Here is a 22971-nt window from a genome sequence, read left to right as displayed (position 1 = left end):
GTCTCAGAACTGTACATTCAAGAACGTCCTATACGGCCATCTGAGGGAATCAATTTGTACTGTTTGGGTCTACTGGACCCCAAAAGGCTTGGGGTTGGAAAGGATCACAGGAGCCCTTTAGTCTCATTGCTGTCCAGTCCTAGATTCCTTCCACATGTCCCTGGGATCATTAATAACTTTTTACTGGTCATGCCTCTGTTTTCTTCCCAAATGCTTCAGGAATATAATTTTAAAATGTATACATATATGTTTGGCACGATCATTGGCAGGTTGAAGGGGAAAAGTTTATTTCTAAATTTTTTAGATAAAATATTTAAGATGGATTCCTTTCCCTACCCCCCAACAATCAAGGGAAGAAAAATAAATGTGAACCAGCTCAGAGTTGCCTGCAACAACTCCAGCACAGGTGAGTTATAGAAGAGGAACATTCACATTCATTATATATGATCATAAATTGGAATTTAAAAATGGGGTATAATCGAGTAAGCCAGTAAAAATAACTTTGTGGAGTTACTCATGATGTATTTACTGGGTTCTACACCCAGAGTTTAATGGCGCCTGAAGTTCACCATTTTATTCAGTTAAAAGACCAAGAGATCTCTACAGAGGAAACCAATGCAGTTTAGTAGTGCGCAGCCACCTTTAGAATTCTGCTTTGGTGCCACTTAAGGAAAAAGATTAATTGACAGCTATGGTACTGCTCACTGAACTGTGGAAAAAGATCAAATCAGGGCCTTGAGGTAGAGCAGTGCACAGGGAAGTAGCATTGATAACACTGTTGTGTATTGTAATTGTTTGCTCGAGAATGGGAAGTTTATTTATTTATATTTATTTATTTATTTATTTATTTATTTATTATTGAGACAGAGTTTCTCTGTGTAGCCTTGGCTGTCCTGGACTCCCTTTGTGGACCAGGCTAGCCTCAAACTCACAGCGATCCACCTGCCTCTGCCTCCCGAGTGCTGGGATTAAAAGTATGTGCCACCACTGAGAATGGGAAGTTTAATTTACTCTTGGTTTGTTTGATAAGACTAAGCTAGAAAAGAAAAACCATGAAATATGTGCTGGCGGTGCCAGGGATGTGGATGAGGGTTGGGAGGAAGGGGATACTGAGCTCATTTGAAAACCCTTGGAATACACAGGTTCTGGTTGATAGGTTCTAGATGGCCAGCTCTGTTTCCTCACAATAGTGACCCCATTATGGGATTACAGAGCCCCAAGAAACATTGAGTGGGAGAAACAGAGGACAGTGTACCTCTGTTTACCTCTGGTAAACTCTACGGACACGCCCACGAATGAAACGTCAAGATGAGGCCATGTTTTAATAAAGCTTGACTCAATGGTTTTTAGCATACAGTTCAATGAATAATTAATTCTCTAGTGATGCAGAAAACATATATTTCCTATCCTATAAGTTCTTGTATAAAAGCTGCTATACAATGATCCTAGCCATAAAGGACCCTGATTTTTTTCTTTTAAATGTGATTAAAATTGCTTGGAAGACTTTAAGTGTCAATATATGCAAAAGAAATATTCTTTTAGAAGTTAAATCTTAAATCAGGGGACTGCTAAAAAATTGTATTTCTAGTGACATAAACTAGGCAAGAGATAATTGCTCACAGTCCTGAAGGAGATTTCATCAACCAACCAATTTTCCTTCCTTCCTTCCTTCCTTCCTTCCTTCCTTCCTTCCTTCCTTCCTTCCTTTTCCTTGGGTACAAGAAATTGAACCAAAAGCCTGGTACATGCAAGCTAAGCCTTTCACCACTCAGCTACACCCCATCCCTCACTCTGATTTTATTATTTAAAAATTTTGAGACAGAATGCCAGATCTGCCTTAAACTTGCTAGATGGTCCCAGGTAGCCTTGAATTCTAAGTAGCTGGGGTCATAGGTTGATGCCATCAGGACTGGCTCAGCTTATTTTTCTATTTTGACTGTGAAACTTTTTAGTCTTTCCCCAACAAGTTGGATGGTATGGAATTTTGCTCGTAGTACAGTTTTGACTCTCTCAAATGCGATCTCTAGTTCAATCCCATGCTCTCTGTTGTGGGCTATTTTTCTAAGTAACAACAAATAGGAATTGTTACCATGGTGAGTAACCCTCTATCTAGCATGTACATCAATGATCACATCTGAGGTTTTACTTGGTTGAAATGTATAGGAAATTCATGGTTCAGACATTCCAATTATATGAGGTACCTGCCCGTTATTAATTTTACTTCTCACCATTCTCTTATGTTAAGTGAATCCAGATAAGTATGTCTATAGCTTTTATAATACCTTTTGATATTCATACATGCATGAAGAAACACAATCAGAGTGGTTTTTAAACACAAATAAGATCATATTACATTCATTAAAATAAAAAAAATTTTTGTAAAGAAAGATAATGAAACTCCTGACTTGACATTTGGACTTGGAACTTGAAATTCATTTATGAGTTGGGGAAGAAGGTGGGGGTCACCTTAAAAGTATGGTTTTTAGTTTTTTCTTTAATGAAGTTGAGTAGGGCATTCTTCGTACCAGCTGACCACTAAGCATGTGTTTACAGAAGACTGAAACACACACAGAGAGAGAACTAAAATTAGAGACTCCATCACTTCTTATAAACAAACCCAAGGAAACCCTAGACTTCAACCAAGTCAACCAATTAACTAACCAGTTACCAAGAGGCTTTGGCTACTCCCATAAGGGCTTAGGGACAGAGTGGACTCGAGTCGCTCTCCCACTGCTGTAGACTCTCCAGATGAACTTTGGGCCTCAGGTGTAGGTAAGTCAACAGAGACATTTAGTAAGAAGGGAACTACTTCAGTGGATATTGAAATATCACACCTTCATTTTTATCTGTGGGCTCATGTTAACCTAAATTGATCAAGATTTTGATATGATCTAAAGTATGGATTTAGATAGATGCAAGAAGGTCTGTTTGAAATCTTTTGTGTGTGGGGAGGGGGAATAAAATAAAGATCCCCTTTAACCAAGTCTCTTTTTCTCTAATTCTCAAAGGAACACATGATATCATATAATAACATGTCAAAGGAACACTTGATATTGTAATAATATGTCATGTTACTTTAGTTTATGAGATAAGAAAAATCTAAATAGTTATTAACATTTGCAGTTAACATATTTTTGGCAAGTGACTGATGTTTTTAATTATATTTTTAAATGTTTGTTTTTTAACAAGGTATCAGTTTCCTTTGGCCTTTTATTTTTAGAACAAAGCTAGAAAGGATAGAAGCTATTCTTGGGATTAGAAAAAAATAAGGTTGAGTGGGGGACTTGAAAGGCATGTAAAGCCTTTGTACACATTCCAATACAATGATTCTAGAAAGAGAGGTGAGGCGAAGCCACTCAAGTGTGACACTGTGAGTTAGTGATGTTATACCTGCAGCCAATAGGTTTGGAGAACTTTGAACTCTCTTCACAGATGTTAACGTAACAGACATGGCGGCACGTTTGCGAGCACACCCACCGCTATCTGGAAGCAAAAAAATGATATAGCAGAGGCCAAGGCAACAGAGAAAGCACATGCAATGTCATGCATTTTAAGTGTGATGTGTCAGATATCCATGAGAAAGATGAACAGTTGAGCATTAGTAATCATGAAATACATCTGCGAATCCCATTCCCAACCCCAAACTAAAAGAGACGAAGTGAGGCAAAAGTGAAAAACCAGGGGACTGCTCAGAGATAGACAGCAAGGCCTTGAAATGAAACAAAAGGTTTGCTATTTAATGTCTGACATTTGTTATTTAATGAAATCCCAGACACGGAGCTTTATTTTGTTCACACCACGCTTATTTCATGCACAAGTCTAGAGAGAGCATAGCTAGCTTTGGGAGTTAATGAATTATCTGTCTTTCAGCCTAAAGTGCCATGTTATAACATGCATTCATCCAAACAATTTAGAGTTACTCTATTTACTCTTGATTCCTAACCATAATCAGGAGTGAGTTACCTTGATTGAACAATTCTTGAAGTAATATTTTTTCAGCTCACATATACTTCATATACACAGGTCATTATGCAAGTTCAGTTAATCTAATTTAAATCAAGAACAGCACTGATACACACAGTATTGAAATGAGCATTTTTTTAAAAAAACGCATCGTTCTTAGACTTTTGAATTCTAGGTATGGCATAATCTGTACGCATGCTAAGGAAATCAAAATATGAAGTGAAATAAGAGCAAATGCACCAGCCATTTTCTGTGCTATGAGAGGCTGAGACTTCTAAATTTGGAAGACAAGACTGCAAGATTGAAAGGTTAGAGTTCTATTTCTGAATAGATTCTGATTCTGCTCCCACATTCTTTGGTAATATAGCGTGTGCAATAAATAGTTGTCCATCTTTCCCCTGCTCCTCAAATCAAAACAACCTCAATTCCCTTTTTGAGAGTGAACTTACAAAAGAACAAATCACATAACTAACAATATGAGAATATAATTGTGAGTGTAGTTATTGCATCTTGATACATACTTTCCTTAATCTTTATTCCATAGGGATAATAAAGTCTATTAATTAAGCGTAAGCAAATAATTGGAATTATGAGCAATTACTGGTAAACGTCATAAGGAGTGAGGTCAATAGACCAGAAAATTGGTGTAACTTTTCTAACGTATAATTGGAATGTAATCTGAATAAATTATAATAATAAAATTTTTAAAAAGTTCTAACTTAAAATTATATTTTTTTTAATGCAGAAACCATGAAACAGGAAACCTGCATTGAAACATGAAATGAAAATAAGGTAAATGAATTTAAAAAAAAACTATAGCTGAAAATCAAAAGAGAAAGACATAAATTGTGGAAAATTACAATGGACATACCTTCAACAGAACACCAATAGCTATTGTGAGTTTGCTAAAATGGGAAAATGTACATAATACCATTGGACATAATGTAGGATCTAATCACCACTGGCTAGTCTAAAAGGACTGCGTAGTAAAGGATGTTGAAAGTAAAAAGTGACGTCACTCCTAGAAGGATTTTACTTTCTGATTCTTTTAAGTCTTAAGTGTTTGAGAATGAATAGAGATGAAAATATTATATCTCAGAATGAGAAGAGCCAGGGGCAGGGTAGAAGCACAGCATGTTCACCTTGTGTGCTGAGATGCCCTGCGCCATCTTCATTAATCTATAAGGCTGTCGGAGAATATTGGGGAAAAAAATGAGAAAACAGCAGGACACTGAAGGAAATATTAGATTGAAGTAGTTTCGAGTTTTGATATTTCATGTTATTTCATATTTATTTTGATCACATTGTTTCTCTAGGAGTTAAGATTGTGGGTGGTGGCTGTGTTAAAAAGCAAGTGCTGTGTGAAAGCCATTTAGGATCGGTGAACAACAGTAGTTATGCACAATTTCATTTCATGGCCCGAGAAGTCTCGGGTGCACGGCAGGCACACACATACCACTGTTAAGTAGTTGTGGTCACACTGAAAGTAAATTACTGCTTTTCTTTCAATTCACATGCATTATTTTGTCAAATGATTTTTAAATTGTCAGGTCATAGATACTTATTATATTGTTTGAACTAAACAGGACATAGATACTTATTATATTGTTTGTGCCAAACTGTTTAATAAATAGAATTTTTTAGATACTTCTTTGGGCTTAGAAGCACCATGAGAAAACTGCTCAGACATTGTCACCACAAGACAAAGAAACAGGGGAATCTTTAGGCCAAGTGAATGTTGACTTTGTGCTAATACTTGTTAAAGAGCTGAGTTTTAAAAGTTGAGGGTTTTTTGGAAACTGGTAAAAACGACAAAGCACTGGAAATTAATATTCTGTTTCTATTATATCAAATATTTCATGTTATTCTTTGATGATGTTCCTAAGGACTCAAGATGAGGATGCTGTCTGTGACATGTAGGTTATCCTAAAGCAGTCTACGCTGGCCTCCCCCTCACAGTCATCCCACCCATGAACTACAGCCTCCTGCTGAGCTTTAGGATGTCTGCTTCCTCTTTCTACAGTTAGAAAACACTTACATGGCTATGTCCATGAATCACTGAATTATCTTTTCCTCTTTTAATGACTGTGAATTCTCATGCATTAGAAAGTAATGGGTCATAAGTGCTATGAGTGGAGATAGTACATAGTTTAGACATGCTAAAGTGAAACGCTTTCTCCTTGGATAGTTTGTTATGTATTTGATTAAAAACAAAGATTAAATATAAAAGAAATTTTAGACTGTAGTGACTGCCAAATGGCCTTTTTTTTTTTTTTTTTGCCTGTATGTGACATATATGGGTGTATTGTGAACTGTCCATGTGGTGCACACAACTATGTGTATGCTCCTAGAGGCCAGAGGTCAATGTTAAGGGTACCCCATTTCTCTCTCCAATATATATATATATATATATATATATATATATATATATATATATATATATATATATTTTTTTTTTTTTTTTAGACAGGATCTCTCACTGTGCTTGGATCCTGGCCAGAGCACCCCAGGATCCTCCTCTCTGTCTCCTAGAACTGGCACTGTGGGTACTTGCTTCCATACACAGATTTTTGCCTGGGTACTTGGGGTTTGAACTCAGGTGCCCATGCCTGTGCAGCAAGCATTTTACTCAACTGAACCACTATCCCAGACGTGGCATATAGAGTTTTAAGAAATATTATATAGCATTAATAATGATAGAGAAGGGAACAATTGATTCTCGAATAACAAATAAAATGAGCTCACCTTAATTTTATTAATACAGTGATAATAATTGCAGTTTTCTAAAGCACGGTGTGCCTATCTATCTTCTACCTAAGTGTCATATAAATATTTGTCACCTATGTTTTTTTTAAAGTAGCATGTTTTTATAGTAACATTGTAACATTACTTTGGAGTTTTAAACAAAGTGTTTTAGTTTATTGCCAAATTTGCATGTGTCCGTAGGCAACTGAATTTTACGCACACAGGTGCCGACATGTGTCGATCTAGAGTCAAGATCACTCCTTACAAAAGGAAAGGGATGTAGAGGTTTCTATTTATGCTCTTCAGCAGCAGCTTGGTTCAGATCTCAGGGAGTTGAACAACTTTCCAATTTCTCTGTTCCTACTTTATTATTAGCTTGCAATTACAGGACTGGGAAGACCAACTGTTGAATATACTGCATACAAGCACAGTATGCTAAGCTCTCATAATAGGTTATGATAAACAGGAAAATCCTATTTTGAGAAGCCGTGTGGAACTTCAAATCTTCAAAGGAGCTACCTCCAAGCAGTGAGTAAACCTCACTTTTTCATGTGGGCAGTCTGTCAGAGTGGCTTTACAGTCACACAACATGGCTCATTAGAGTCCATTTTACATTGTATGTGCAAAGTGAAATAAGACCCATCATTAGGCAGAGGAGACTGAAGGAAGAAAACCCATCTCCAACTGTAAAACTGCCTCTACCTGGCTCTCTGGGAAGGCCAGTCATTTCTCTCTCCAACAGCCTGTCTTATCCATTGCTCTACGCATCTATCTACATGTGGCCTCCACCCTTAGGGGCCAGCTGGCACACTGTTCTCTGGGGCCAGTTTGAGCAGGTTTTAGCTAAGAGGATGCCACAGGGAGGTGGACCTGGCACATGTCTCCACACTTGATCTAGGGATTAAATGCTGGCTTCTACCAGCCAGTTGTTAATCCTTCTTCTAGACACTTTGACATAAGGAGCTTGGTGAGAAAGAACGCCCTGGGATTCCTTTCTGCTCTATTATGGGGGTAGCTGGATAAAACAACTTTTTAGCCACCAGCCATGTCACCATCACAGGACTTTACTGAGAGTCATTTTCTTTAATCACTTCATGTGGGTATACTGTGTATGAGACTTTTGAGCCAATGAGGGTGAAGGTGAAATTATGAGCCAAATGGGTCCACTGTGGAAACACAATGATGATATATATATATATATATATTATATATATATATATATATATATATATATATATATATATATATTTATCAGGTGTTTATAAACCATTTTGCAATTAAAATGGATATAACACAGGGTTCAGAGGCATTCATGTTAAAATATTTAGGGATACTGTGTGCAAGTCTAAAAAGAATATGCTTGTGGTTTTATGCATATTGCGGTGGTGAAATGATTAAGCTAATTTTGTGTGAGGCTTTGGAACACAAACTGCTTGCTTTGTCAACATAAACAATATGTAAGATGGAAAAGTGTAAGTACTGTTTACCAGGGCAACTTTAAGCAAGAGATTTCAAATGTATAAATACAATTTCAAGCAACTTTAAGAATTAATTGAAAAAGAAAATGCAACCAGAAAGGGCTGAGATTGTGGCTTGGTTGGTGAAGTGCTTTCTGTACTAGCATGAAAGCTTCCATTTGATCCTCGGAACATATGTTTAAAAAGCCAGGCACATGGGCTGGAGAGATGGCTCAGTGGTTAAGAGCTCTATCTGCTCTTCCAAAGGTCCTGAGTTCAATTCCCAGCAACCACATGGTAGCTCATAACCACCTATACTGACATCTGGTGCCCTCTTCTGGTGAGCAAGCTCACATGAATGCAGAACACTGTATAAATAAATAAATAAATAAATATTAAAAAAATAAAAATAAAAAGCCAGGCACAGTAGAATGTGCTTACAATTCCAGCACAGGAGATGCAGAGATAGGGGCATATTTGGGGCTCATGGGACACCTAGCCTAGGCTAATTGCAGAATTCCAGGTCAAACGAGAGACCCTGTTTCAAAAACAAGGTGGGTTAAAAAAAAATCAAGGAATGACACAGAAATTTAATCTTTGGTTTCCACACACACCAGCCCGTACATGAAAACATAGACACAGAAGAAGAAAATATATAATAAAAGATCAATAATAACAGGCAACAAAAATTCTACTTTGGAATATAATATTGGGACACAATGGTAAAGCAGCATAACTCTACACATGCTCAGAAACTCAGCATTACATATACAGTCAATACAGCACTCTGATAATGCAGGACCAAGGTGTCTTTTAGAGAGCAAAGCTAAAGAGTATAAAAAAACAAAAACGATCAGACAACATACCTGTGTTCATTTTCACCTTGAAGGGGTTGTTACTAAAGTCTTCAGTTTTCCTGTAAGAAAAAAAAAGTGATAAGAGTTGGCTCACTAGCACATGGAACAAAATGCTGTGACAGTATTTTGGGTTTTAGTGTACCTACAACAGTGATTCTCAACCCTCCTAGTGCTGCAACCGTTTAATACAGTTTCCCATCTTGTGGTGACCTCCAACCATCAAATTATTATTATTTATTATTATTTTTTTTTTGAGACAGGATTTCTCTGTGTAGCACTGACTGTCCTAGACTCACATTGTAGACCAGGCTGGCCTTGAACTCACAGGGGTCTACCTGCCCCTGTCTCCCGAGTGCTGGGATTAAAGGCGTGTGCCACCACTGCCTGGCCATCAAATCATTTTTGTTGCTACTTCATAACTGTTATGAGTTGTAATGTAAATATATGTGTTTTCTGACAGTCTTAGGGGACCCTTGCAAAAGGGTCCTGACCCACAGGTTGAGAACCCTGACCTACAAATTAATACCACGTTATCATTAATCTTGTTTAAGCCAAAGTTTAATAAGGAGGGCAGACTTTATAATTTCATTCAATTTAGGGCAAAATCATTCTTGTCTTATGATAATAAAGTTCTGTTTTCATTTAATGGTCATCACTAATGGTTGGCAATGGACCTACCTTTCTTTCTCCTCTTCTGGCTTTGTTTCCTTCTTTGCAATAATAGACCAGCCTCATGCAAACCAAGCATGTGCTCTACCCAGTGAATTATATACATAGCCTATATTCCATTTTAAGAAATTTAATTTTCATACCTAACATATATGAGACTCTGTGATCCAAACTCAGTATGCAAAAAACACCAAAGAAGGATTTTTTGTTTTTGTTTTTTTACAGTAACTATCCATCTGCTCTTTAACATTACAAGCATAATATTGTTAAGTATCTTTTCCAGAATTTCAACAACAAAAAAAAGTTGGTATCTTGAAATCATTACTTTACACATGTGGATTAATTTTCACAGGCCTATGTACTTTTAAAAAGTCATTGAGGGGAACTTTATCATAACATATTTCACTTTTGAGTTTTCAATGTATCTAAGTAAAGGAGGACTCTTCTGGTTTCCTCAGCCTTCCTTCTAGACTCTGGCATATTCCTAAAACTGGACGGGGCAGCCTTATGGCCTGTGGGGTAGGGATGCCTGTGGACCCACGGGAGAAGGCAGCGGTCTGCGCAGGAGCTCTGAGAATGTTCCTCCCGATGTATTTATTTTAATCTCTCAGTAGCAAAACTCTTGATACGTTCCCCTTAAATGGACAAAATAAATGGAAAAGTTGCCTCAAGGGATGTCTGTGACCATGGCTGAGGCAACTTCTAAAACAAGAAGGGGTAAACAATCCCCAGAACATGAGGCCTGTAAGGATATTTCCCAAACCTGACCTCACCGTCCCTTCTGGAGCCAGGCAGCACACTATGCTGGAGACGGATTTAGGTTTTAATGGGGGATGAGGGAGGCAGTGTTCACACCAGAATAATATTCACTGATGAAGAGATCACTGTGGAAGGAGAGTGAATTCCCAGCACACAAAAGCTGCTAATGTCTAAAATAATGTTTCTACACTGAGTAGAGAATTAATACCAACATGTATTATTAGGATCCAATGCAGATATTTTCAAAACCCTGAGCTCTCAGACAGCAGAGGAGGATTAGGTAGAACAAAGGAAGGCGCCACAAATCCTTGGGCTGTTCATTTTTATAAGTGATGTATCCTGTTACTGCTAAGGGTAATTTGTTAGTGTTTTTAAATCTTATTATTGTTTTAGTTGTCAAAACATTAAGTGACTAACTTCCTAATCAGGCAAGACACATTGTAGGTTCTTAAAGACGAGCCTTGGTGTTTGCATGCTTAAGAACAACCTGAAACCAAAGGCTTCTTGGGTGACTAATAAAAATGCATGATTCAGTGTCCTTGTTTGCTCAAAAGCCATTAACAGTTCTACCACTGAGAACTCTTTAAGCAATTTAAACTGCAGAGAATTCAATCTCTCTTGTTCTGTCCTGAAAAAGTGCCTTTGATTGCAGTTGCATAACGAGCACAGAGTATTCGGGAGGGCATCAAATTCCTGGAGTGTCTGCATGCTACTAGAAGAAGACAGCACTTCAAGCATTTTCTTAAGTTGGAATTGAACCAGGGCCATAAAATAAATCATTTACCCAAAGAAGTCAATCTACAGAACAAAGAGCCTGGTATATTAAGGGGTCAAAATAATTTTTCATAGGTTGTATGGGGCCAAATTTCCTTAAATTTACTTCTTTACAAAGTTGATAGACAAAAGCAACATTATACCAATTCAAGATATGCATGGCAATGCATTTGTTTTACCTAAAGGTGGGATGACCCTTTGCTCCCAGTATGTGTATGGCCATGGGCCGTACTGTTTGTCAATACTTCAGCAATAACATGACTTCATGTCAAGATCTTATTAATTGTACCCAACTATCTTTCCATTATTAATACCTCATTATTATTTTGTGAAACAGAGTGGCCCTTATTTTCAACATGCACAGAAGACTAGACCACAACTTTTCTTTTGAATGGGTGTCCTGGAAAGTTTGATCATACCTACATATCAACACAACTGTGCTCACAGATATAATTGTGCTTGAATTTGTTGTTACTGTTACTATTATTATTAATCATCATCAGTCATACATTCCAAAGAAGAGCAGAAACATCTTCCATTTTTTACCCAGGAATTCTGTGTAGATTATGTTATTTTTGTACAACTGAGAGGAAGAGTTAAACTGCAGCTGGCATGGCTCTGAGTTTTTTTTTTCTATAGTATAGTTTTAATCACCCAAAATGATACTGCTATCTTGTGGTAACATAGTGGTGGTTTATGTATTTTTTAGATACAAGTACACAGATTGTTTAGAGGTGTGTTTTAAACACAGGGACGATCATATGCTGCCCATTAAGGTTCCACAGCAGACTTCAGCTTGCACTGTATGTGTTCTGTGAAACAACTGCCTTTGTGCCGCCCTTTCTGGTTAAAATGCCCTAAGAGATCAATGCACTTCTCTTTTTCTCTTTGTCAGTGCCATGCATAATAAGAAGTATTCAAAATTGCTAAATTACTTCACTTCTCAATTATTTCTCAATTACAGCCGAATGGCTTAATTCGGGTTGACATTTAGCAGTCATTACCCATGAGAATATGTCAACATGTTGCTTTGAGATATTTACAAGAAAATGCCAATCAGCTCATTTTGTCCTTTACATTTCCAGAGTTTTGAAAACAAAGGCACACCTTGAGCCCCTTTCTGAATGCTTCCTCTAAATTAGTCCCCCATGAGACATCAACTCCTCTGCCTCTGAGTGGGCGGGCGCAAAACCCATCACAGTGGATAGTAAGGGCAGGATGTTCCCTGGGTAAGGATGCTACCTCCCACTATTACTGAGCTAATGGACCTTGAAGATGGACTGCTCACAGCATCAAGAAGGCAATTTAGACACTGCAGTGATGGTCAACCCAGTCGACATCATATTTTAGGAATGGGGAGAAATAATTACAAGTACCAAAGAAGCAAAAGGTCATGGAGCCACTAAATGCGTTTTATAAGGCCATATATCATTCTTTTAAATCATATTAAATTGCCTGATAACTGGGAAAAATTTCTGAAAAAAGATGATGGGTTGAAGGAATTGTGGAATTGTTCGTTTTGGGTTGTTACCATGTGAGCTACCGAGAACAAAAATTTTCCAAAACATACATCCCCAAAGACATATTGAAGAAAGAAGTCAGCAATAGGCAGGTAAGACAGTCTGGTATTTTCTCAATGCTTCAAAGTCAGCACTAGGTGTTGAGGAGATGGCTCAGTTAGTAAACTGTTGGGTGCAATAACCCCACAGCATAATGCTGAGGCTCCCAGGCGAGTCAATGTTACCCATTGAAGAAATCTAGACTCAGTAAGAACCTGTCCTAAAATCCAAGGGAGAAAGTAACTGAAGAAGATACAAACAATAACCCTTGGCCCCGTGGACAGATGTGCATAACACACTGGTGTGCATAACACACTGGTATGCACATATGCACATGTTTATATCACATGTAAGTAGATTCACCTCACATACACATGAAGTCAGCAAAGTACTCTAAATGAATCTTGATTTTATTTTCCATGGTCACATGAAATATTGCTCCAGCATCCTACTTTCTCAGTGTCATTTACTTTTATAAGCAGAGCATACTTCCAAATGCTTTAATCTCATATTTTCCCTTAAGATAGCCATTTTTGTTCAATTTAACAGTATAGTTCTTGGAAAATTACATGGGCTTATGCTACATAAATCAAATGTCAAATCGATTCTTCATGAAAATAATGATCCCCCCAAGGAGGCCATGGTGAGTCCAGCATGAAAAGATTATACACAGTACATTAGAATAGTCCCCACAACATATTGGCAGAGACCTGAATAGTGTTGGAAGGGCGGAGCTGTGGTTTGAACATAGGTTGTGCCTCCTAGAGCTTCGCCTATGAGATCTAAAAGTCACTGTGGGTTATTAAAAAGATAGAAACTTCCACTATGGTGTTTAGAGGCGGGGTCTTTAGGTGAGGTAATAAGGATTAGATAAGGCCATTAAAATCGAGCTCGAAAAGTTGAAGCCTGGTGGCTTCCTAAGGAAAGGGAAACAGATCCGAAGAGTCGCAAACAATACACATAGTCTTTGTCTCCTGCCATATACTAAGAGGTTTCCCTTAGGCCCGAAATACAGCTTAAAACAAGCACTGATCTTTACAACTTTCCCATTGTGTGCTACTGTGTTGTCGGCCACAGAAAACACTCCAATACAGAGAAGACTGAGAAGGGAGTGGCAGGAAGGACCGGAGTCAAACCAGGTCAACTTTGAAGCACCTATACAATGCGGACTGCTCACGAGCATCTTCCACAGTTCCCGAGAATCAGATCTACCCTTTGCCCTACCATCCGGCCAACAGCATCCACCAACATATCAGATATGTCCAGGCCGACTTTTACCTTAGTCTATGTTGTAAGACTATAACCTAGAATTTCCTGAGCAGTGGATAGGGTGTTATGGTGTGACTTCAGATTGAGGCCAGCTATATGGTTTAGCAGTTGACCTGTATGCTTTCTCCAATCTTCCGGGTACCCCACCCCGACTTAGCAGCATGTTGAAATCGAGAAGGAATTGGGCTGTTTAGGTGGGCAGCCCTTCCACTTAGCTAGGGCATTTTTTTTTCTTTTTAAAATCATTGCCATGAATAACACAAGACAATCTTCAGGAAGCATTTGGAGCAATCACTGCCCTCGTAGCTTAACTGCAGCCCAAACTACTAAATTCAAAGAGAGTAAACACTAAAAGGTTACAAAGATTAGCCGGATGGCTTAGAGCCCTAGATGACGGCTGCAGGAGAAGATACTTAGGAAGCTAACAGTGAATTGTGTGATGAATGAAGATTTTCTAGCATCCTCGGTGAGACTGGCTTCTCTTTTTGTCATCGTGCAAGCAGCACATATTCCTATCTTGAGGGGACCATCTTTGATATTGTGTATTTGTAGAATTCCCCTCCACTTTGAAGCTTTCTATCTTCCTTCCTTGTCTTTATATGTTGATGACACAAATAATCTGACATTAAAAACATTATTCTATTAGGTTGGTTTGGCTCCCCATACTTCAAACTTTAGGCAATAAATTGAAGCAAACATTAAGTCCTTTAGTAGGGATGGAGATGGATGACTTGATTTATGCTCCATCGCCTGAATTCCAGTCCTGTATGAAAACAGATTTCAGAGCATAGATACACGAGGATAAAATAAAAAGACTTCCCCAAGATGACGGAGCAACACGCTGACACTCGCGAGGCAGCTCAGCTCTCTGGAGTCTTAATAAAAAAAAAAAACTCGAGTCCTTCTTTAAGGCATCCTGAAGTGCTGTGTGAAACCAAGACCAAACCATCCTAAAGGCTCATGGCACAGTCTTAATTACTGGATTATGAGGGGTAAGAGAAAGAACAAACTGTGAGAGGAATGTGTGATGGAAAACCGACCTGGTTGACAAGTAAAATGGGGGCTGTTAACAAAGAACTGAAGGCTTACTCGTCATCTAAGACCAAGAGGGAATAATGGCTGCTTGAGGCAGATTCCCTTTCACCCAGCTACTGTGAAAATCCATATGGAAAATATTATTCTGAGTTTCTAAGTCCAGGCCCATGGCTATTGCTACTTTTCTACAAATGAAAACCCCACAAATTTAATTATTGTGTTTCTTCTAAAATACCTCTGTGGCAATGTTATGTTAACAAATTATGATTGTAAAATAATCCCAGGGATTGCTAATTGACTGTTAGAGACATAGCCACATGTCTCTTCTGATTTAATACACCTGTTTCCTGAACACCTGAGAAAATATTTACATAACTCGCCAATGACAAGGTATATTGCCCAGTTCTAGCACTATTATAAATATGTGTTGAAAACCTATTCGTTACCTGGAATATGGGCTTTGATGAAGGATTAGTACAACACTAATCCGGTCAATTATTTTTCATGTTTCAATAGTGTATTTCTTACTAAGCTTATTCAGAATGAAACTATACTCAGTACCTTTATATGTATTTTATATTTGGTAAATTGGCTCATCATAGAAAACCTAAGGAGGAAAATAATGGGTTAAAAGTGGAGAAAAAAGCTGTGTGGAGATACATGAACCTTTACTAAAATATATTTCTGATATTTTGTTGGACAAGTATAGCGTCCTATTGGCTCTATGAAAATGTGCTAGAAAGACAGAGAACATATTTTCGTTGTCAAAGTTACTCATCTTTAACATCAGAGGTGTGGTACTATTATTACACATGTACCACGACTCTCTGGAGCACAAGGATGGTTCTCTAGATCTTAGCAAGGGATCTGCCAAGATTCTTATAGGAAGTCCCTGTGTGCCAACATTCAGGAAGAATAACAGGTGAAGATGCAAGCTCACATGGTGCTGGGCTTTGGTTTTGTGCCCGTATGGTTGCCTGCTACTGGGGCTTTCTCAGGTCTTGTGGGTCGATCTGAGGGGAATAGGGTGAAAGAGGAAGGGAGAGAGGAATGGGAAGATACAAGTAAGGGATAACAATTGAGATGTAATCTGAATAAATTAATAAAAAAAAAAAAGAAAAAACAGGTGAAGAAAAACTCATTTAAAGGAGTTTCTTTTTTTTTTTTTTTTGACTGTGTGATTTCAATATTCTTATTTTGAAGAGAAAAAAAAAAGGCATACTTATTGACTCTGTAGAGGGCATACTCTTAAGAGAAGAAAAGTAATAGACAACTAATTGTGACAACATTAGGCTTTAGCCAAAGTAAAGATGAACACCTTCAAGGTGGCTAAGGCAAATGTGATGATTTGATGGAGGAGACTAGACTGTCTTCTCAAAACTGACATGAAATAAGTCCAGGGGATTTAATAGACTGTTGGCTTAGTGTAACACAACTGTTACACGATGTGTAAATCAACTGTGTTTTTAAAATAAATTAAGATCATGATCCTGCTGTGCTGACATGTTGAGTCCACTTATATCATGTTAAAAAGCATCTTCTTTACTTTACTTTAGCGTGTGACATCCTGGTAGGAAAACATGTCTAAGCAGGTTTTGAAGGTCTTTAGAGAATGCTGGCCTGGAGTTGGTGAGGCCACAGGCAACACGGTACAAACATTATGGTGAGCTGTCGTTTAAGTATTAGCAGTCATGAAAAATATTGTTGGCATGCACTCAGATTGCCTTTTAGTTTCAGAGAATTCATGCCAGTGGACCTTAAGGATGTCCCTGGGTTTAAGAAAAACAACATCCAAATGTGACTTTTCCTTAATGCTGGGTTCTAGAAGTCTTGTTATCAGCCCTCCCTTGAAAGAAGGTAAATAGGTCCATGCTAAAACCAAGGGCTTTAATATTTCTGTGTACTGAAACAAAATGGGATCTTTACATTTATTGTTCTTTTGTTCAGAAAAAAAATGCCAACCCAAACAATTGAATTTTTATTCCTTAGCTAGCTCATGAGTTCCCAGCATGCGTCTCTGTTTATACCTAATATAGCCCTTCATACCTTGCCACTATTTAAAGCTAAATCTAAGCGCCTGTCACTCAGTCCACCAAAAATAGGCAAGGAAAACAACATACGGATTTTTCCTTAAACTGTGCACTGGAGAACAGTGAAACTCACTTGAACAAAGATTCATAAAACTCCAAATTTACTTGACATGATTATTAAGTAGTAATGGTTAGAAAGTTCTACTAAGAGTTTTGGCATATTTTAATATATACAACTAACCCTTACTAGGTCTGATCTTTACTAGTAATTTGTTCCCATCTATCTACAAAAACGCTCAACTACTTTTATGAACTTCTTGATGGTTATGGCTCTTGGAGAGGCAAGGAAGCCCCTCTTTTAGATTCCTAAATGCCTGAGGCCATGAGCTCTTCCCATCCGTAGCAACCTGGTTGCATCTTCAGCGGAGACCCACTGAGGCACAGGCTCTCAGGGATTCTCGGGTTTGTGGACTCTACCATGGTATCCAGAGATTGCCATGTTCTAGGCTCACAGGCGTAAAGTGTGTCTGTCCAGAAACTTGAAACAACTCAATAATCACCAGTTTCTTCATCATTTCGTCCTTTTCTAATGAAAATACAAGCATTTCCTCACTTTGTTGTAGCAGGGAGGAATGGAAACTGAGATTCTCTGTCCAGCTCCTACATGCCAGAACTGAGTCTCTCCCAGCATGGCGAGGAGAGAAAGCGCTTTTCAGTAGTAACTAGGTAATTTCTAATTTATTCTACTATCATTAACATAACGGCTGTACCTACTTCTTGGGTGTGGCTGAGGGCCAGTAATGTAACTTATTGGGGAAGAAGTAAAACACATGGACAGTTCGAAAAGGTAACTCTTACAGAAGCAGCAACTTCACAAATAGTCATACACACACACACACACACACACACACACACACACACACACACACACATGTATGCATGCACACATGCACACACACATACACAGGCACACACATTTCTACACACGCATTAACATTATTGGGTAGAATCCAACAACCCAAGTTTTAGAGAACTTTCAGGAACATGCTCTTAATAGAATTTTTTGTTTTGTTTTGTTTTTTGAGACAGGGTTTCTCTGTGTAGCCCTGGCTGTCTTAGAACTCACTCTGTAGACCAGGCTGGCCTCAAACTCAGAGACCCTCCTGTCTCTGCCTCCTAAGTGCTAGGATTAAAGGCATGTGAGACCACTGCTCGGCTGTTTTGTTATCCTACCACTAAAGTGGGTGTCCTGTTAATGTAGACCAGAGGGAAAAAAGCCAAAAAGCGAAACCGATCCAAACACCACTTGTATGTGTCTGACTCCTTATTTTCTTGATTTGAACACAAATAGGCATCCTGGTAACATGTCCATACATCATATTGCTTTTTTTCTTGTTCATGTACACCCTCTTTTTTTCTCTCTTCTCTGCTTTGGGCCCCTTTCCCTTCCTCCAACAGCCTTGATCTGCTTCCATCGCACACCCCTTCCCTCCTCTTCTTTTGTCCCCTACTTTAGATCTCTCCTCCTCATATCCCCTTTCTACTTGCATCACCCGCATATACACCCACACTCTCCCCAAAAATAAAACCTAGAAATTCAAGTAAATATGATTTTTAATGTATAAAATGAAAGTCTTGTTTTATAACACACAAAATAACAGGGTATTTTTTTTATCATCTGAAAGATAGTAAATGTAGGAAGATATGTGCTCAACAAATGTCCATGGAAATATTATATGTAGACAACTATGCCTATTATTCTGTTTGCTTGTCCCAAGCAGAATCTAACTGGAAACCAATTTTAATGAATCATCCATGTATTTAACATCATGAGGAAAAGATCATTGTAGGTTCATATTTCTGATAGGAGCAGGATTAGATGGGATATGTACAAATGGAAGCCTAAAACATTTAAGCTGTTCTCTCGGCTGCCAGCTTAACTCAAGAAATAAGGTCTATAGGTCACAGACATATAACATGTCTCTCCATGTTATTCCAAGGGATTGTCAACTTGAGAATTTACATCAAAGATAACATCCATTTTACAAATACACACTTTAAAAAGGAACGAGCTTCAGTCCATAAATTATCATTGCATTACAAAAGCATGAGGGATTTTATGAATGACATGAATTATTAATTTTTTGGTACTCTGTCAGAGTTGACAGCAGAGAACGCCTTCAAAAGTAATAAATCGCAACACAGTTTACCATTCCAAATGTCACGTTCTTCACACAGCTCCTATTTACAGAGCAACGTCTACTGATTTTGAGGAAACGTCTAGAACATCAAAAGCACATTGTATTTCTGACCAATATTTTCATCACATTTTCTAACTGGCAGAGCTACTCATGTCATCACTTGTTGAATTACAACAGCACAGGGATCCTGGTGGCATCTGAAGCTATTTTTCTTGTAGATGACTGATGGCCTGGGCTTTGGAAACAGTAACCAGAGTCCATGACACAAAAATGTCAGCCTGTTCCCCTCTTTATCACATTTGGAATTAGACTGGTGGCTTAACACAAGTTATGATTTATTATACTTGGCTATATTTTAATGCTACCCTGCAGCATATGTATCAAGAAAATACAGATAGGAGATGAAATAGCGAGAACATTAGGAGTAAGAATTATGGAATGCTTATGAAGAAAATTTATTTTCCTTCAAAATTATAGATGAACACTAAGCCCAGGAAATAATGCTCAAATGGGTCCCCTGGGTCTTATTTTAATGACTATATAAAAATGGTCTGCACATAAGATATCAGTTTATATGCAGCAAATGGTTTTTTAAAAGGTCTCAGTGTAATTGAAATACTTAAGAGTAGCATTCGGCCAAAGAACCTAAATTTCAGACTCCTCCAAAGCAAAGCCAGGCCGGGCTCTCACCGAGTCAGCCCGTTTCAATATTGCTGTCTGCGCTCCAATTCAAAGGGGACTCGATTCATGTCTCAGGCTGTTGCGGGTTTACAATATCCCCTCCCCTTTTTCCTACATCTCCCGTCTCAGAGAACGGTATCGGTCATTCTTCATTCTTCACTTAATCATTAGGCACACATTGCCAATGCTCAGTTTATTTTAGTCCCTGCATAAACGAAACCTGGGGGTTTCCTCTTGATCTGGCACTGTCTCCAAGTTGTGTGTTTCTTCAGAAGTAAAATAAAAGACATTTTACTCTGGGAAGAGCATATCTTTCTGCCCACATCCCACAGTTCATTTGGTCTAGACTCCAGAGCTTAAGTAGGAGGGTTAAGTATTTCTAGCCCTTTTGGTTTTTATATAAGTCAAACACAGATTAAGCACGGTTTAGCACCCGGGGTGGAGGAAACGGGAGGCAGTAATCAATTAGTGGTGACTTGGAGGCAAATGCTATTGGTTGCTGTCCTGTCCCATGGGAATGAAGAAGACCTAATAGACAATCTTCTGGTTGCACATAGTAGGGAATAGCATAGTGTGTAACAGTGTGAGCAGGTTGTTTTTAATCACTCGTCTTAGGGGGTCCCAGGTTGCACTTTAGGTGGCATGGGCTCCTTCCGTCTGTGGTCCATTGCTAAGAGCATGTAGTGAGCCCCTTCAGCAGCCTCAGAACCCTCCCAAGTGTGGCCCACGGCATCCTCAGCAATGCATGGAACTGAAGGAAGTACACGAACGCCACTTTCCTTCATTTTGTATGTATGACTACACAGTCACCCATAATGAGATCCAGCCAAACTACATTTCCATATGTATGTATAAACGCAGAGTCAGGAAGTACATAGGGCATGTCTTCACTTTGTAAGGCCCAGGCTACCAGTTGGAACCACCCACTGTGGCTGTGAATATTTTTATTTATTTTGATCCTGACCACTTTGTCCAAAGAGGAAGGAAAGGAGCCCTCCTATGTGTGAGTCACATTTCAGTTATAATCACCGGAACACTCGAAGATGAAATCATTTTTATTCAGCTGAACCAACATTATAAAAAGTAAATTACTTCATATATATTCAGAATACAGCTAATTTAGCTATTTTGAGCATTTCCTGGAATTATCTCATGCATTCTTCCTACGCTGTGTTATGCATGTATCTATTTTGCCTCCTTTCTAGGGCTTTCCTGGCCATGCTGATGAAGAGGAAGAAACATGCAGCTTTGGTAGCTTTCAAATCCATAGGGCAAAGACAAAGGATGCCACAAAGGATAATCTTCTAGCAATGACCATCAGTCCAAGATGCTAACTGTTTAGAAACCATTTACTGCCATCTTTGTTGTATCTCCTTTACTGTCTGATTTCTTAAGATATGAATTTTGAATATTACTTCTGGTTTTCCAATGTTTATTTCTCTATCTATGTGTGCATGAATGAATGTATATATTTATACACACATACATATACATACAGATTTGCAATATAGATGAACACTTAAAATATAAACTGAAAATGATTTTACATAAACTCAAGTCTCTTTATTTTTTATGTTTTGTCAAAAGTTTGAGTTAATCCTTGTAAAGGAGATATACCTTCAACTTTTTACTATTCAATAAAAGAAAACTAAACATAATAAAGCAGTTTAATGTTTTTAAAAATCTGTTGTTTCATTTTAGGAAAAGAGCTAATCTTCAATATTATAGTAAGAATAATTTTTAGGTACTTTCTCTTTCTAATTTGCCAAGTGTTTGTACCATATTATGTTATTTTTAGAATGCATTTTAATTAGTGGTTAAATGAAATGAAAATTGCATATAAGTAAACTATTTACACACACACACATACACACACACCTCCCTACATTTAAAATAATGTCATAGAATAATTGATGTTCTCTCCTCTAAACATTTCATTTGTTTTCTTTCGTCTCTTTGCTGTCCCCAAATCTTGACTCTCCCTTCTAAACCCAATCTCCTCGCTTTCTTAAACTCATTTCACCCATTTGAACTTCCTTGTTATGCAACTGTTACAAGATAAGCAAGAGGAATTGCTCTATTAGCAGTTGATGTCTCCAAAGCATATGCTTTTGAACTAATTTACATTTATCTGAAGTTCCAAAATAAATTGTGTTTCCTCTACATTTATCCCCTGATTTGCCCCTTCTATGTGACGCCTGTATTTTTATTATGGATACCACAGTCTACCACTGAAGGAGACATTTTTTTGCCTTTGTTTCCTGCGTGAGTTGTGCAGTTGTTTTTATGTGGGTCGAGTCTTATCTCTTGCATATTAGTGGTGTCCTGGTGGAGTCGACCAATGGTAAGCTGAGCATGTAGCAGTTGTTTCCCCATAGTGAATGAAATTCGCCAACAGAGATAACTGGCTCAATGGGCAACTAATGGTATTGCTTTCTCAGATGCAAAACCGAGTTATAGCTCTGTTCTTTAGTTGCAAATGAATACATGTAAAGCTAGTTAGATATTCTGGCATAATCCTGAGACTAATTACTGGCTTCTACAATTAAACAACACAATGATTGTTTAATAGACCTTGACTGTTCTTGCCACTATTCAGCATTTGAAGTTCAATGAGGGTCATGTGTAGAAACTCAAAGGTTGAGCTAATATTTCAGGTCAAATGATATGATGGTTAATCTTGAGAGGATTTGTAATCACCATGGAAACAAACTTCTGGCTATATCATGGAGGGAAACTTTAGACTGAGAACATTGAGATAGGTAGACCTGCCCTGAATGTGCATGGCACCATTCCATGGGAAGGGGTCCTGGGCTAAAGAAAAAGAAGATGAGTTAAGCATAAGCACTCAGTGTTGCCTCCCTTCTGACTTCATCTACAGTGTGGCCAGTCACCTTAAGCTCCTGCTGCCATGGCCTCTCCATCATAATGGCGTGTGTTTTCAAATTGTGATCTCCAAACATTATCATCAT

The 22971-nt window shown here is 38.2% G+C and overlaps 1 protein-coding gene and 1 long non-coding RNA gene across 25 annotated transcripts in view; one reads left to right on the top strand and one right to left on the bottom strand.

Moving 5' to 3' along the window:
* Nucleotides 1–22971, bottom strand: part of SORBS2 (sorbin and SH3 domain containing 2) — a 203954-nt gene that overhangs the window by 82914 nt on the left and 98069 nt on the right. For 17 of the 24 annotated variants that reach the window (XM_084758917.1, XM_084758907.1, XM_084758924.1 and 14 more), the window contains exons 3-4: nt 9032–9081; nt 3391–3483 (exon numbers count right to left, since the gene is read on the bottom strand). In XM_084758917.1, the coding sequence (XP_084615043.1) occupies nt 3391–3483; nt 9032–9041 (103 nt within the window). In that variant the 5' untranslated portion in view covers nt 9042–9081. The remainder of the gene's footprint in view (nt 1–3390; nt 3484–9031; nt 9082–22971) is intronic. The other 7 variants (XM_084758906.1, XM_084758929.1, XM_084758908.1 and 4 more) reach the window with 1 other exon arrangement.
* On the top strand, nt 901–21807 carry LOC311584523. Its single transcript, XR_014774922.1, has 4 exons — nt 901–2772; nt 4709–4755; nt 14964–15044; nt 21205–21807. It is a non-coding gene; the product is annotated as an uncharacterized lncRNA (long non-coding RNA).

This window comes from Acomys minous (genome assembly GCF_964271855.1).
Source record: "Acomys minous genome assembly, chromosome: 15".
NCBI classification, from domain to species: domain Eukaryota; kingdom Metazoa; phylum Chordata; class Mammalia; order Rodentia; family Muridae; genus Acomys; species Acomys minous.
The sequence above is the reverse complement of the archived record's forward strand: the minus strand, read 5'-3'. Positions and strand labels throughout refer to the sequence as shown.